General features: G+C 40.4%; 1 protein-coding gene across 1 annotated transcript; it reads right to left on the bottom strand.

Annotated features, from left to right (window-relative positions):
• Positions 1-1,980: 1,980 nt before the first annotated feature.
• On the bottom strand, positions 1,981-2,962 carry LOC111601911. Its single transcript, XM_023318759.2, has one exon. It carries the CDS (start codon positions 2,824-2,826, stop codon positions 2,311-2,313), a length of 516 nt encoding a protein of 171 aa, XP_023174527.1. The 5' UTR covers positions 2,827-2,962; the 3' UTR covers positions 1,981-2,310.
• Between the last annotated feature and the right edge of the window lie 14,067 nt (positions 2,963-17,029).

Here is a 17,029-nt window from a genome sequence, read left to right as displayed (position 1 = left end):
GCGAACTCAAAGAGCCGGAAACCTTTTGTCTCAAATCTGAGCCACTCTGTGGCAGGGTCAACCCATTTCACAGCCAGATAATTTCTGAAAATTTAAAAACAAAATTACCATATCAAATTCCTATATAGATAAACATATACATATATATTAGCATGTCACCAAATAAGGCAACAATCGGGGAAAGTTTCAGAGCGCAGCTGCGGTCAGCAGCGGTTGGTTCCCAAGGCGCAAATTTAGGCGAACGCTGCGTTGGCAAAAGTCACATTAATGGTCATGTAAAGGACGCCCGTCAAGTGCTCAGCCAGCAAATTATTGGGGGTAGCCGCACACACACACACGCACAGAGAGAGAGAGACAGTTAAGCAGCCTCTTAACGAGCTATGTGGCGTATGCGTAATATTTGTTGTCAGTTCAGTCAAGAGCAAAGGCTATTCAATTTAAATACAATATGTTTATATAAAAGCTTTTTTGTGTCCCGCTTAGTTATACATGTGAAATATGCTTGATTGCTTTCGGTTATTGTCCAGAACCTATTTGGGCTCCATTCAACTGGTCCAACAGCTTCAATTCCTTTGACAGTTTTGTTCGTTGTGCTGTGCTGCGCTGTGGTTTCGTTTGCTTTGCTTTGGTTTGCTTTGCTTTGCTTAGCCGCCTGGCGCCACTTGAGACTAGCAAAAGTTTCTCTTTTTATTTTTAATTAAAAGGCCTGGCTCGGGCTTTTGACTGATTAACAACGTGGCCTTTGGGGACCCGGAAGCTGCCAACGGGTGGGCACTTTGCTAACTCATTTTGGGCCAATTTGAGCGCCCCGCAGCCGCAGCCGCAGCGGCAGTTCCATTTTATTATCCACAGATTTTGATGGTTTCGTATTCATTTATTTATTCTCATATCTGTTTCTGATGTCTGTAAATTTCCGCATTTACGGCCATTATTTCTAATTAATTTTAATGAGCGCTGAACGGCCATAAAGGCTAACCCCGAGAGGGATTCCACATCGACCTACTCCAGCCTCTCAGCCTCGTTGTGTGTGTCTGTGCGCTTTGTTATCCGGCTGATTGATATATAGCTAATACTTCAATACTGATATATGGAAACTGGCAGTGCGTGTGTCTGCCACATACGAGCGGGTCCACATAAATCATAAGCTCTGCCTCCATTTTAGCAGCCAGCGTTGTACCCTACCATTGCTTGGATATAACAACTTTTCGTTTTAGTTGACTAAAGTCAACCCCAAATATTTGTGTTCGATCAATAACAAACAGACGAATCTGCTTATCATCAGCTGTTTCCCCTGCCGGATTAGGCAACTGTAGCATACACATATAAAGCTGACATGGGAAACACTGTAAAGCTATATCGCTCTGATACAATATATATATATTTATGTGTATATATCTACTACATCAGTAGTCTATCAGAGTATCCACTCTTCGTTCTCTTGTGAATTCTCATTGTCATCATCATAAATACATAATTACGATAATATAAAAGGAACTGTCGTTGGTTCAACGATGATAAATCAGTTGAATTTTAGTTTGAATTGATGGAAACACTGAAGGAAGCTAATGCCTAATGGCATTCTGGGGTAAACTAATGTAACCAAAGTCATTAAAATGACGCATTAGCAACATAATGTGGTCAATGGGAGAGCTTTTTGAATGATCATTTAAATTAACTTTTACTACAAGTATTTAAAAGTCCATAGAGTGGAAAGCACATTTTGAATGCCTTAGCAAATAAATGATGCCCATTTTACTTCAGCTTTTCCCTGTGCTGAAATATTTAAATATTAATGCCATATAATTTTCTATTTAATAAAGTTTATTTTATTGTTATTAAAAATATATTTCTATATACAATTATGACTTAAGCTTGTATAACTCTAAAAAAGCAGCCGTTCTTTAGCTATGCCTGACTTCGTCCTCAAAAAGTTGCGTCTTTAAAGTTAAATCCTTTTGTAGCTAATAAAATATGATTTGATTCTATTAATTTGTAAGTAATTATCTTTATTAAATCTTCGATTCAATATAAAATATAAATCGATACACTGGTTTTGAACTGCTTCGCTTGACATCTTATTTCGCATATGTTTCATTGACTCTTGGCACTTGCTGAACCTCAATTAATGATTTAATTTCATCAAAAAATTTATTGACTATAATTTTAGTTCGGTGGGATGATCGAAGAAGGAGATTTTGCTTTTAATATATAATATAGATGTGGGTTCATTTCGATGATAACGACTACGCCTTTAATGACCAGTTTGTTGGCTCTCAAAGTACTTGTGGTAGGTCGATTCGAGTTGATCCGCTAATCCTTGACAATTAACTTGGCCCTCAATAGCTTTTCCAGCTTCAAGCAGAACTCCGATTTGGCAATGCCGGCATCTAGTAGCACCTCACCGTCCCGTCGCTTGCGCACCGACAGCGGTGGCTCAGTGGTGAGCGGTTGCTGCTGCTGCTGCTCCTCCATGACGGAGTCCAATGGCAATGGCGCCGACACTGTGTCGGGCGATCTCCTACCACTACCACCGCCGCCGCCGCCGCCGCCGTCGACGCCGCTGCTACTGCTGCTTCTGGCGGATATGCCGCGCAAATAATTATAGCCAGGTAGCCAACGGCGTAGCAGGCGATCCAGTCGAGCCAGTGGACGCAGCTTCGACAGGCGCTGGCTGCCGCTATCATTGATGCTATCTGTGCCGTTGGAACTGTTGCTGCCACAACTGCTATTGTTGTCTCTATCGAGTCTGCTGCCGCTGGCACAGCTGGCCGTCGCCGTTCGCCCTCCGCCATCCGTACCAGTGCGGCGTGACATTTGGTTCGGCATGGAAGTATCTTTCGGGTGGTTATTAAGTTTCAGAAACAATACGTATTGTACCGGCCTAATTGTAAAAAATGAGCACTGAAAACGTTTACAGCGAACTACCAAATTTTCAACAGTGACACTCTCCGCCCGGGGCAGTCTGATTGTGAATGTAGATTCAAAGCTATACAGGAGCATACATGTGCTTATGTACGTGCTGACAGATCGGAGCGTACGTGCTGCTGTTGCTGTCCAGCTTCCTGCATCCTGCCAGCTGTATCCTGCAGCCTGCCGCCCGCATCCTGCTGCTTGATTTGTCGCTGGGCATTATAAGCATTAAGTGTGTGTGTGTGTGTATGTGTGCGAGTGTGCGCCAGTGTGTGACCCTTGAATGACAGGGCACTTTGGAGCTATGCAACGACAGTTGCAAGTGCAGCCACCCCATCAACACAAAGACCTGCAATCCCCAACTAAATCTCGCACAGATAAATGACAGGACGGCGACTTTAAGACTTGATTGCGCCAGCAGCAAAAGTAATGCGCTTGCAGCTTGGAATTGAAATATAATATAAATTTAGCTACGTTTTAAGCAATTGCACTTTCCGCTCTGTTCATGTAAATTGCATGCTCAAGATTCAATTCTAAGCCAAGGCGAACAAGTCGTTTGCAGCTTCAACTTGAATTTCGTCTTCAGCTGCTCGAACATCGACATTACAAGAGAAGAACGGCAGCTGCCCCAATAGGAGTTGTATATTTGAAAAGAGATTGCGGCCATTCGTTCCGTGTGAGCTTATAGATATGACAAGCCATGAATTTGCTTAAGCGACACAAGTAAATGAGTTTCAGTGAAGTTAAGTAAAATAAATTCGAGGCGTCAAAGGTTTTGGACTTAGCTTTAATGCAACTGGAAGCAGCAGCAAGCAGCTGCGCAGCGTGAAATGGAATCGGAGCTGGAACTTTTTTGTGAGCAAATGTCTAACGACTTGCAGATGAATGGAAACGTATAATGAGGCAAAGCCACAAGACGCTATCAAGCGAAGCATAAAAACTCATTTGCCAAGGCCACACGCATGTGTGTGTGTGCGCGTGGGAGTGCGTGGGAGTGCGTGTGGCATAAGAATAAATAATAATATTCAATTAAACATCACGCTTGCATAGTATAAAGCATAATAAACTGCCAAATGTGGGACTTGTGGGGCAAGATATACTCAAAGCAGATGCTGATGCCGCTGCTGCTGCTGCTGCTGCTGCTGCTGCTGTTTTATTTGTTGCTTAGCTTATCTGAAAGCGTTTATAATTGAAAAAGTTTTGCGCTACGCTGTGTGTCGCCATGGCCGTTGCCTTCCACTTTCTCTTCCTCATCCACTTCCACATCCACTTGACTTGCTGTTCACACTTAATATTTCACTTAGAGCAGCCGCAGCCACAGCCGCAGCCGCATTTCAAGACTGTTGTTGCCTCTTGACTTGGACTTGGACTTTGCCTTTGACATTGGCATGGCTGAGATGCCAGATTGGCATGGTATGCCGCTGCCGAGGCCAACAGTGCGGCAAGCCGCTCCGTCGTCAACGCTCACCCGCTCAGCCACTTACCCGCCCTGCCACACTGACATTGACAGACAGCTGAGGCCCAATACGATCAGATCTTACCAAGCTTAGGACTCAGCCCCCAGCCAGTCCCTGTCTATATTTGCTTTATGTATGCGTGTCTCCTAACGTGTTTATCATGTTCATCTTGTTATTTATTATTTACACGCTGCACGAGCTACTCCTGCTGCTGCTGCTGCTGCTGCTGCTGTTGCTGTTGCTTCCAAGTGCTTGGCGCCAATTTGCATATTTCAAATTAAATTGCTACACGATGTTCTGGAAATTGAGCGCAATGCCAACAAAAAATAAAGAAAAAACAAGGAAAACGGAAGAAAAATAACAGCAGAAGCTTTAACAAATTTTATATTACGAATTTTTAAGATTGCAATTTTATTAAATTAATTTAAGCAGAGATTATTAAAGCATTCATTTTATTTATTTTCTTATAATTTATTTATATATTTTCTATAATATAAACTGACGCTAAAAAAATATTACATACATATTTTATATATATATAAAAAATATTATTATTATATATATATATTTAATATCAAAATTAATTATTGGCAATTGAAAATGATGTAATTATAAATATAAATTAAAATATAAATAAAAATCATATTTTAGTTTTAATTTTTTTAATAAATATCATAAGTTTAAGCTTTATTTAATAACTTATTATTGTAATTTTATTTTTTGTGAATTATCTTGATTTTGTTTTTAATTTGTATTTTAATTAGTAATTATTAATTTTTAAGAATTTATATTTTTAATATTTTTATTTTAGTTATTTATTAAATTCTTGTTTTAATTTTAGTTAGCAATACTTTTAATAATTTATGCTTTTTATATTATTATTTTTTTCTTAATAATTATTATATTTTTAATAATTTATAGCTTATGATTTATTTTTTTACATTTATATTATTAATAATTAAAGTCATTTTTAAATTTTAATAATTTTTAAATCATATTTACTACTTTCTTTAATGCTTATTTTGTATGCTTTCATATATATATATAAATGAAATATCCATTCAAATGTTTTCAAAGGAAAGTCTCAAGCATTAAGTTTTCCTCCAATCGATACGAAATAGTTTTCCTTTCATTTTCTTTGAACTATGGCTCAGGTAGCATGCATAAAGAATACAAATTTCCATTTAAAATTCCTATGAAAGCGGCTAATTAGCCCTCTGTGCAGCTGTTAATGGATTTTAATTAATTTATGTGCAGGTCGCATAATAAAGCATCGGCAATGTCCTGTTAACCCTGCTCGAATGGAACACACTCAATGCCAATGCAGATGATTAATGCACAACTTGTTTTCACGTTACACGCGCATGAGTCAGGTTGGGTGTGTGTGCCGTTTCCGCTTCCGTGAAAAAGGGACAAAAACGAAGAAGCAGAAGAGGAGGAGAAACAAAAGTGACGGCCAACTAGGACTGGCTGCCGCTGCAGTTAGCTGTCAGCTGGCAAACGGAAAATATTAAGCTGCATAACCGCTAAGACAGGCAGGCAGGCAGGCAAGGAAACAAGGACACGCCTGCCAGGACAGCGCAGCGGAAGTTCAGCTCACACACACAAACAAAACACACACGCACACAGAGACACTTTTGAAGGTTAGCTGGCTGCGCTGTCTGGCCGCTTAACCGAGACACTTGCAGCTGAAATTAACTAAAGTGCTGCCTACTTTGCGGCGCGTGCACAAGGGAATGCCCCTACTGGCAGAAAACTCGAATAGAATTAAGAGCGAATGTCGTTTATTAACGCAAAAGCAATACCTGAGGCAGGCTTAGGGATGTTCAGTGCCTAGTTCGAGAGGGAATATCTCTACTGTGATCAATGTTTGCATGAAATGAGCTTCCTTTAAAGCATTTAGACTGATTGACAGACGATGACTGGAAGATGTTAGCAGAAGATGTAAGCCATGTGCTGACTACCTTTATTTCTGCTCAATTGTCTAGATTGACTTAAATTATATATAGAGAAAAATGTATTTTCAAATAATATTCCTATATACATCAGAAAGTCTAATAATTTGCACGTGCTATTTACAAATAATAAAGCTTAATTAATGTATGGAATCTCTCGGAAACAGTTGCAATTGTTTTGTGAACTGGTTGAGCGCACTTAACATAAATCAGTTAAGCCTTATGCTCAGTGTCGAGTTCACAGCAAATGCTTAACACTTGATTGCAGAACTGAAGCTGGATTTCGGTCTAGGAATCAAATTAAATTGCTGTTGCCTTGCAGCTCTCATGTCTAATAATCAAAAAGCCGAACTAATTTGCCACAATTCTGTTTAACAAGAAATTCTCAGGGGTCTGTGTGGGTGCGAGGGCGAGGGCGAGGGCTTATGAAAACCACAAAATGCAACCACAATAAAGAAACAGAAACTGCAACGAATATCTAAGAAAATTGCGTATTTTGTTTAATTAAGAATTATCTATTTAGATAGGTGCTTCAACTCGGCAGCTAAGTTATAAAATTCGAGATTTAATTTATTGCATAAACTCTGCCACAATTAGCTGAGCTACTTTAACCTAATGGGGTTTGCCTTCTTAATATAAAAAGGGGAATATCCCTATGTCATTAATCTTAGCTCATTTCACTTTAACTTAGAAACTTTGTAAATTTAGGTTAAGAGTTAAAATGGAAAATAATGTAAAATGAAGATATAAGGATATCAGGTAAATCATATATTGACAAACGGAGCAAAAAGAATATGGTAACTGTACCTAAAAGTTATTTAATTAATATTAAATAAAATATAATTTTTAAAATATATATCTTGTTTAATTTCGAAGCTTAATTTTAAAAATAAAATATCCCTAAAACTTAGCCTGAAACTTGCTTTCGTTCAAGGTTCGAAAACAGGCTTACCTGCTTAGCTCGTATCGTAGAATATTTTCGTATTCTGCTTAATTTTCATAAATATCCCAGCAACGGATAAGTGTAAATCGTAGATTGTGTCTAAATGACAGGGAAATATGCCATAAGTCCCATCAATTTCCCAGAGGCTTAGCCAAGTCATATATATAAATTTCACAACGGATAATAGTTTACCGTAATTTGTGTCTAACTTGCAGGGAAATATTATAAAAGTCCCATACGGTATGAAAGTTATTAAATTAACGAAAGTCTTCACACGAAAGCTTAATTGCGCTGCAAAAGCTAAAGCTTGTGCTGCAGCACAGCAGATTCATACTCAATGTGCAGACTCACCAAATGAGGGGAAATTGAGGGGAAGTGAGGGAAATTGAGTGAAAAAGGTGAAAATCAAAGGGAGTACTCAAGCCTTAGCCAAGACTCACTCCGAGTGACAAGTCGCAAAGCACTCAATGCTGAGCTAAAAGTCGAGCACTTGGCACACGCCGATGCGATCGGAGCAGGTGCCAGGATGGGGAGGAGTGGTCAAAGTGCGCCCGTTGGTGTCATCATCTAGTTTATCTTTCTTATTTGTTGTACTTCCGATATTTTGGGCAAAATGTGGTCAGAGAAATTGGAAATCGGACGGGGCGTGGCAGAAGAGGCAAAGATGTCAGACTTGAGATGCGAGGAAATGAGTTGTCAAGCGGACGCAGCCGGCCGAGCACCGGAAAAGCCAATTAATTTGACAGCGACCATAAACGAGCAGCAGGCGCAGCACAAGTCGCCGCCGTCGCAGCTGCAGCCCGAAACGCAGCCATGCGGAATGCAGAGAGCTGTTTTAGTGAAGAAGTAGAAAATTCGGGATGGGGCAAGTCAAGGAGTCGAGGAGTCGAGTAGCAGTAACTATCTGCACGACAGAGACTGTGTCGCCAGTGAAGCTGCAACGGGCGTACATTGAACTCAAGCTCAGGGTCGGCATAGGTCGCCTCACTCACACACATGCACAGCTAATTTGAAGTGTGTGGGTGTGTGTGTGTGTTCGTTCACAACGCCCCTGGGCAGCACTATGGAAATGTAGAAAAAAGGTCCCCAAAGAGGCGGCCAGAGCACTCGCTGCTGCTACGCAACACTTTTAGGCAGAAGACATCGTTAACTTTGCGGCCGTGCCTCATTTGATTCTGGAGCACTCGCCCCGTCCAGGTTGGCCAAATTAATGGAATCCATAGACAGCTGACAGCCGACAGCGGAGAGCGGACAGCGGACAGCCAACAGGCGAGACAATTGCTTGCTCTCCATCTGAAGCACACCCAAGAGCTGATTGCAGGAACAAATGTTTCGCTGCTTAAGTGACTTATTCACGCTTAATACACACAAGTTTATTCAATTCCCATTTCAGTTTCCTGCCCAATTTCGAGCCTAATTGTCTGTGTGTTGCTTCCCTGTTTGAGCTTCAAATTACAAACTACAAATCTGAAAGTTCCCTCAACTCAGTGCAGCAGCCGGACTTTTCTTTGGCTTCAATTCGATGCGGCAGGGAAAAAAAAAAACACAAATTTTCATTCTATGCATGAGGCAATTCCAAACGAAGCCGATTTACAGTCATCAATTTTCCCTCTCTATTTTCGGTTTATCTTATGCTGCACGCTGTGATTCAGGTGAAACTAGTTATATATGTATATCTCCTCATATGTGTGGACATATTTTCGTTATCCTTTATTGCTTCTTGTGTTGTGCTCTCTGTGCCCCACTGTCTAACCGCCTAGCTCTTGCTCGGTCTCTAGCTCCGTGAAACTCTGTATCTCTGTGTATCTCTATCCCTCTCTCTCTTACTTTCTCTCTCTCTTGCTTTCTCTCTCTATCTCTCTTTATCTCTTTCTCTCTCTTTCTCTCTCTCTCCATCTCTCTCTCTTTCTCTCTCTGTCTATCGCACTCTATTTATTTTTCTCTTTTTCTCTCTCTGTCTCTATCTCTTTCTCGCTCTCTTCTAATGCGCCTCTCTCTATCTCTTCATTTCAGTCTCTCTTCAATCTCTCTTTCTATTCCAATTTTACTGCCTGTCTCTGCCTCATTCTACTGCTCTCTCTCTCCCTCTATCACTCTCCATCTCACTCTATTTCAATTCGTTTCTTTCTATAAATTTTTCACTCAGTTTCTCTGGCTCCCTCTCTGTCTCTCTCTCTCTCTCTCTCTCTCTCTCTCTCTGTGCCTTTCTTTCTTTTTGTTTTATATTTCCCTCTCTGCCTTTGCTTTTCTATCCTCTTCTGCTCTCTCTTCATCTCTCTCTCACTGTGCCTTTCTCTCTCTCTCTCTATCTCTACATTTCAGTCCATCTCTTTCTATTTCAATTTACCTGTCGGCCTCTCGCTCTCCTCTTCCCTCCAGCTCCATCTCCCTCGCAGTCCATTGCAATTTGTCCCTCCCCTTATCAATTTTTCACTATATTCCCCCACCCCCCTCCCCTCTCACTCTCTCCTTTACTCTGAATATGATTTTCTATGCACAACCTGCTTGCATTATATCCTCTTAGCTCTTTGAACTGAACTTTCAAAGAGGATTCTTGATTTGGTTGCGTGTTTTCCTCAAAGTTTCTGCTCTAATTGTTTTTTATGTTGCTGGCGCTGTTCCTTTGGCAGCAGCAGCAAATGCAATAGGAAAATAGCTTCAGACGAGTCGCTGAGCGACGTCGGAAATCGGATAACTTGGAGAATACACTTAGTCCGTTTAGCCAGCTGCTCCAGCAGCGCCCACTGCCGGCCCAACTGTCCCGCTGCTGTTGTTTGAACATTAGATGAACCCACTCGCATTTCAGCTCGATTTTGGGAAACTAAATGGAAGACATTGCAGTTTATCACTTGGCGGGCGCTAAACTGCGAGTTTTGGTTGAAAACTTTTACGGATGCTATCATAAATCAACGGCTGCTGCTTTCGCATTTTCGCATTTTCGCATTTTCGCATTTTGCCAGCTCCACTTTTGCCATCGCCTTTTGGGCTGTGACTCTGCCAAAGCTTGGCGTCCGCTTCATTTCGACTTATCATTCGCGTTACAAGTTATGCACTAAAAACGCGTTCGCCCCATTTTATGGCTCTTCATTTTTAACTTTACGCAATTGCTGGGGTCATGACTATCAAAAATACTTATTGTCCCGTTGGCCGCAACTGACTTCTAGCAGTTTTTAGTTGCCCAGAGCTGGCAGCATGATCGACTGATAGATAGCCTCCAAAAGTGCGTATCGATGGGTAGCAAAGGTCGGAAAGCCCCCCGTAACAGAGTCTTCTTCCAGATGGCATTCCAGTCGCAGCTAGGGCAAATTGTTGAGTAGTTGTTGCCTACCATTTTGTAGCTTGGTCGCTGGGCTGTTAAATCATTTTCATCTGCTCCACATTACACACCTTTGGCAAAGCGAAAGTTTTCCGAGCTTAAGTTACATTTTTGGCCACAAACTTTGCTCTTAAGCTCGGCATTATAAAATAATAATTGCACGCTTTAACGTTACATTAAAAGTTGCCCCCACGCTAATGTAGCTGACCGCAAAACTTTGATTAGAACTTTTAGTCGGGCGATATCAAGGCAAACTAAAGATCAGAAATTTAAAGAGCTTATCGTCCCGGGCAGCACGTCGAACTGGCCTTGATACAGCGCCCCTCTACACAGGGTATGAACAAACGAAAGAGCATTCTGTTTGTTGTTCACAGTTTCCGCTTACAGTTTGCAGTTTACAGTTTGCAGTTTGCAGTTTACAGTTTACAGTTTACAGTTTACAGTTCGTCTAGTGTCGAGTGCTGGGTGTCGTGCGCTGCTCTGACAGCCAGATAAGTCACATTTGCGAGTTGACTCAGCCGCAGGTGCTGGTGGCACAGTTGCCACAAAGTAGGCAACGAAATTCAGCAGAATTTCGCTCACAACAACAGCTCCCCTGACAGGAGCTGCTTGTTATTGTTGCCTCTGCTGCACTTTCACAACTGTCGGCCATTGTTTGACCAGTTTTTTGCGTAATTAACAAACAACAAACGCGCTCGCCCTGCAGCAGTTGCCAACTTTGTATCTGCCACGGCAAATATCATTAAAAAAAGGCAGTCGCCCAATGCCACAATGTATGCTATCAGGGAGTTTCCCTTTAAAAGCAAAGTATACTTGCAATTGTAGTAGTAGTACTAGTGAAAGTAGGAGTAGTGAAAGTGGAAGTCCTACTAACAATAGCTGTAGTATCAGTTAAAGTAGTAGTAGGTGTAGTAGTAGTAGTAAAAGAAGTAGTAAAAGTAGTAGTAGTAGAAGTAGTAGTAACTGTAGTAAAAGTAGTAAAAGTTGTAGTAGTAGTAGCAGCAGTAAAAGTAGTTAAAGTAGTAGTTATATAAGTAGAACTGAAAGTAGTAGTAGAAGTAATAGTAGTAGTAGTAATAGTAGTAGTAGTAATAGTAGTAGTAGTAAATGTAGTAGAAGTAGTAGTAAAAGTAGTAGTAGAAGTAGTAGTAAAAGTAGTAGTAGAAGTAGTAGTAAAAGTAGTAGAAGTAGTAGTAAAAGTAGTAGAAGTAGTAGTAGTAATAAAAGTAGTAAAAGTAGTAGTAACAGCAGTAGTAGTAATAGTAGGAGTAGTAATAGTAGTAGTAGTAATAGTAGTAGTAGTAAATGTAGTAGAAGTAGTAGTAGTAATAAAAGTAGTAGAAGTAGTAGTAACAGCAGTAGTAGTAATAGTAGTAGTAGTAATAGTAGTAGTAGTAAATGTAGTAGAAGTAGTAGTAAAAGTAGTAGTAGTAAATGTAGTAGAAGTAGTAGTAAAAGTAGTAGTAGCAATAGAAGTAGTAGAAGTAGTAGTAAGAGTAGTAGAAGTAGTAGTAGCAATAGTAGTAGTAATATAAGTAGTAAAAGTAGTAGAAGTACTAGAGGTAGTAGTAATATAAGTAGTAGAAGTAGTAAAGCAAAGTAGATAAAATAACAGAAGTGCTAAGAGTAGGAGAAGTACATTAAATAGTAAAAGAGCTAAAAGAGTAACATAAGTTGCAGTTAAATTGGTAGTAGTTTAGGCAGTATTAGTAGCATTGAGTAGTCAAAGTTGAAGTGTGAGATTCCAGCTGAAAGCCGAAGATCTCATGGCTGTCTTAGTCAGAGTAAAAGCTGTCATAGTACTTTAGTTTGAGTCATGTTTCAAAAGTGCGTAAATCAGGATTTTCAATCAAGCTCGCTGCCTCATAGATAGACGCTCAGCATGTGTGAACGCGTGCGATAACTTGACTCTGAATAATATTGAAATAGTGCAAAACTATTTACTGACAGATACTTCCAGGCGGCGTGCTGCGGCGCTCGACAGCGACAGCTGCCAGTGTGTGGTGCTTGAAGTTGAGCGGAAAATGTTTGTTTTATTGATAAAGCTGCTGCACGGGGTTAGTGCTGAGTCGGATTCAGGGGAATTTGTTGCTGATGTAACGTAATTTTCATAATTTTCTGCGGCTGCATTCGGACAATGTCAAAAATGAGCAATCATCGGAGTGGGCAACAGGGGGCGGAGCGTGGAGCGCATAGAGCAGCTGCTGCCTGCTCCATTGTAATTCAAATGCCAAAAGCGTCGGACGCGAATTCAGCTGCGTCTCCACAAAAAAAGAGAGAAAATTAAGCGAAATAATATAAAACGATAAAAAAATAATATAAAATAAAATAATAATCATGGCAGCCAAAACGTGCGCAGCGGTAAAAAGGGAAAAGGCTACAACAACGAACCGGTTTCAATTATTTATTGGAATTTTTACCTACTGACAGCAAACAGTAAAAACAGAATCTAGCAAATAACAAGAATCAACTGCGCGACACAAGAGTCGAACACGGCATACCCTTATGGAGATGGAAGAGACTCCAGATAGAACTGAGATTGAAAATGCTTAGTGAAGAAATGAGTGAATTAAGAGAAGTGAAAATTCCATCTAACTAAAGTGAAAGGAAGGCAAATTATATAAAAAGAGATCCAGAAAAGATCAACTAACTTAAGCTGAAATATAAAATAAACTACAAGTCGCTCTCTCTAATCGCTGCTCCCAGGAATATATTGAATATAGCCAACATTTATTAAGCTTGTTACAATTCAATTTAATGAATCGATAATGCCATCAACTCTGAGCACGTTATGTCAGACAGAAGCTTAATAGATGCTCGCCAAAGGGTATAACAACGACGGCAAATGGCAAACCAAAATCCAAAAAAAGAGAGGAAAAAACAAGAAGCGAGAGACCAAAATGTGCGCACACACAAAGATTGTTAAATATATGGATGTAGGCAACAATAAAAATAACAACAGCAACAGCAACAGCAACAGCAACAAGAGTATCAACAAAAGCCATAGCTGCCAACAACAACAGCAACAATACTTGCAATAACATGCAGAGAAACGACAAACTACGGAACGAGCTAAAGTCCGTGTGGGGGGAGCAAGACCTGGCTGTGGCTATGGCTGTGAATGTGAATGTGGATGATGTCGACGAGCAGCGACAGACAGGGCAAAGCCAATGCACAAAATATCAGCAGGTAAAATGCAGCTGGCAAATATTTTCGACAGCACAATGCACAATGGGTATTGAGTGGCCTATTAGATGGCTCAACTTGCAATGGCTACGATAGATGCATATACAGGTGTTACACCAATTGTTTTCAATCGCTTTCACTAGAATTAGTTTGATTATTTTGCACATATTTCTGAAAAGCTTTAATGAGCTTTTACGTTGCAGTATGCAGCAGCTTTAATGTGCTTTACAAATTGAAGTATCAAGCTCTACCAAAAAGGAAAAGCTTTAATGTGCTTTATAAGTTCAAGTTCTCTTGAGCTTTGCCTATACACAAATGCAAAAGCTTTCATGTGCTTTATAAACTAAAGTATTAAGCTCTGCTTTGAGTTGCTTTATAAGTTTGGTATTAAGTTCTATAACGTTAAATATATAGAAGCACTTTTTTAATTAAAAGCTCGTCATAATCTATAAGATCTCTATGAGATTTTAACTAACTTTTTTTGCAGTTGGTAACAAACACTTTAAGTGCATTTTAAGCACATTTTTTTAATTGAAAACTAAACTTGATTAAGGTCAGATCATTCCATAGCAATCACAATTAGCTTCAGATGCTTTTGTTGGCTGAACATTTGTGAAAATTACTTTCATGCCGCCAAGCAACAGCACTGAGAGCTCTCGTCTGTTGTCTAACTAAACTCTCAATGCGAAGCCACCAAATTCAATTAAAATCGATTGATCGACCTCTGCGAAATTGAACTAGAATCACTTCTCCCGCGTGTACTCTCCTTGTGTGTGTGTGTCTGTGATTGTGTGTGTGTGTGTGAGCACACTGTAAACGAATCCATATACATTTGTCATAATCTTCTAGAAGTGAAAAATGATGACGATAATAGCAGAGACTATTGAAAAGGGTTTATTTCTTGCCAATTGTGGCGGCCACTTTGTATTTTGGTCAATTTCCAATCGGGCATTTGTAATATTATGCAAAAGTGACCCACACTTTTGTCTACTGTGCGTTTAAGCCGTTTTGCTGCCGCTGCTATTGTTGGCTATATTTGGGGCTCCACTGTGACTCGCTGATGCTTGCCGGCGCCAACTATTACGTCCATTGCCTCTCTTATTGGCAACAGCCACAAAATTGGGTTCTGGTTACGTTTTTGCTGGCTGCTGGCTGCTGGCTGCTGGCTGCTGACTGCTCGCTGCTGCCTGCTGCCTGCTGTCTGCTGTCTGCTGTCTGTTGCCTGCAATTCGCTCTTAATATAATTTTTTTTATTTATTTCATTTTATTTTTGCTATTTTCGCTGCTGTGACGGGGCTTTATGCCTTCCACATATTTTATATGACTGCACACAGCACAGCAACAGAAAGAGAAGGATAGCGAGAGTGAGAGTGAGAGAGAGGGAGAGAGCACGCGACTGTATGCATTTGGTATACCTGCCTCTCCAAATATACACGAGAGATCCGCTACTATAGAATTGCCCTTTTAATTGTCTTTCATGCTGTCTCGAACTGTAATAAATCTACTATCATCGACAGCTGCTGCTGCTGCCGCTGCTGCCGTTGCTGCTGCTGTTGCCTATCTATGTTTCTGTATGTGTGTGAGAAAGAAAAAGCCGAGGCTACAAGAACTGCGTGCACAATTCCCGCTCTCTCTCATTACGGCTGACAAAAGTGTGTTCAAAACTATGCAAATTTTTGCTTTGATTATAAGTATTTTGGGCTTGACTTGCTCTGCATGGGCTGGCGGGTGGGTGGGTTGGCCGGATGGGGGCTGGCTGAAAGTTTGCGTTAGTTTGAATTGCGATGCGGATTCCGTTGCTCCATCTGAGTCTAACGGCGGCTGTCATGCTAAACTTTAAGCTGAATTTTGGTTTCGGTTGCCTCGTTATGGCCAGCCAGGCAAATCATTTACACACACACGCACACACGCCCAATGTGCACACGCAAACCACACAAATAATCAAAATTTATTGTTCAAATTAGTGCAAATATTTCACAGCCAAGTTAGAGCGCCGCAGATAGAAAGCCGTTGCGTAGGTGGGGCCGGGGCAGATGCAAAACAATTTGTATGCAGCGTTGCAATTAGAAATTTCTGACATTAATAAGCAGCAATTTGTGAACATGACACCCAGAAGAGCAGCAACAGCAGCAGCAGCAGCAGCAACAACAGCAACAGCAACAGCAGTGATGCAGGAAAGTAGGTAAGAGCAGTCGATGTGGACGGACAACGAAGCTGAAATCTTTGCAAAGAACTTGAGACAAAAATATGGCAATTAGTTAGTTTCTGGCTTAATATTGTTGTAGCTCCTTGTTGTTGTTGCTGTTGCTGTTGTCGTAAACAGACTTTGGCTCACTCTTGACGCTCTCAGCCGTAATTTAACTCATATTTAGGTTCAACTTTGAATTTTAATTATCACCATAGCAGCCCACAGATGCGAAATTATCAATAAATAAGAGAGGAGTTGTGGAGATGGAGAGCTGTGGGGCGTGGTCTGTTAGTTGAGTTGCCAGAGAAAAGTCTTAAGCCGACGTTAAGCTTCGAGTTTGCTTTTAAGACTTGCAAGTATTTTAATACAATTAAGTTGGAGCAACAATTAAGAATATCAATTGCTAAGCCGAGCAGCTGAGAGTTTCAAATGTTGTTACATAAGCAAATAATAATCATATTAGTGGCCACGACTGCCAACAGGTGGCGCTAGGCAACCGCAGATAATAGAGTGCGCTCTACACATGTAACAAGAGCGCAGATTCATCGACAATTCGAACATCAAAGCGAACTGTTCACATTTCAGCTTATTATCAAATTTCAAGCATTCTAATCTGTCTTCTCTCGTTTCACTTTTACGCTCCATTTTCAGCTAGAATCTGCACAATATTTTAGCATAAATATATACACACACATCTGTGTAAATATGTGCATTTTGAAGACTGTTTTGCTCATTTATGAAAGCAGCTAGCATATGGGCTTCTTCTCTTTTTCTTTTGATGATGATATTTCATACGACGGTGATGCTTGGAACATATGCAGACTTTGTTGTCGATGAAGGCAGCAAACGTCTGTCTGTCTGCCGGCCTCTGTGTGTCTGTGTCCTTGCTGGGGGTATTATAATTTTATCAAGAATTATTTGACTGCACATAAGACGACGTCTACAAAATCAAGAAGTATTTACATATATGTATGTGTCCATATGTATCTATGTATGTATGCTTGTCATATGTCAAAGGGACCATCGATTCTATGGAAAATCATACACTTCTCTTATTTATGACACGATTCTAAA

The sequence above is a fragment of the Drosophila hydei genome, unplaced genomic scaffold (assembly GCF_003285905.1).
Source record: "Drosophila hydei strain 15085-1641.00,03,60 unplaced genomic scaffold, DhydRS2 tig00000211-arrow-pilon, whole genome shotgun sequence".
NCBI lineage: Eukaryota > Metazoa > Arthropoda > Insecta > Diptera > Drosophilidae > Drosophila > Drosophila hydei.
This window is presented reverse-complemented; position numbering and strand designations above follow the sequence as displayed.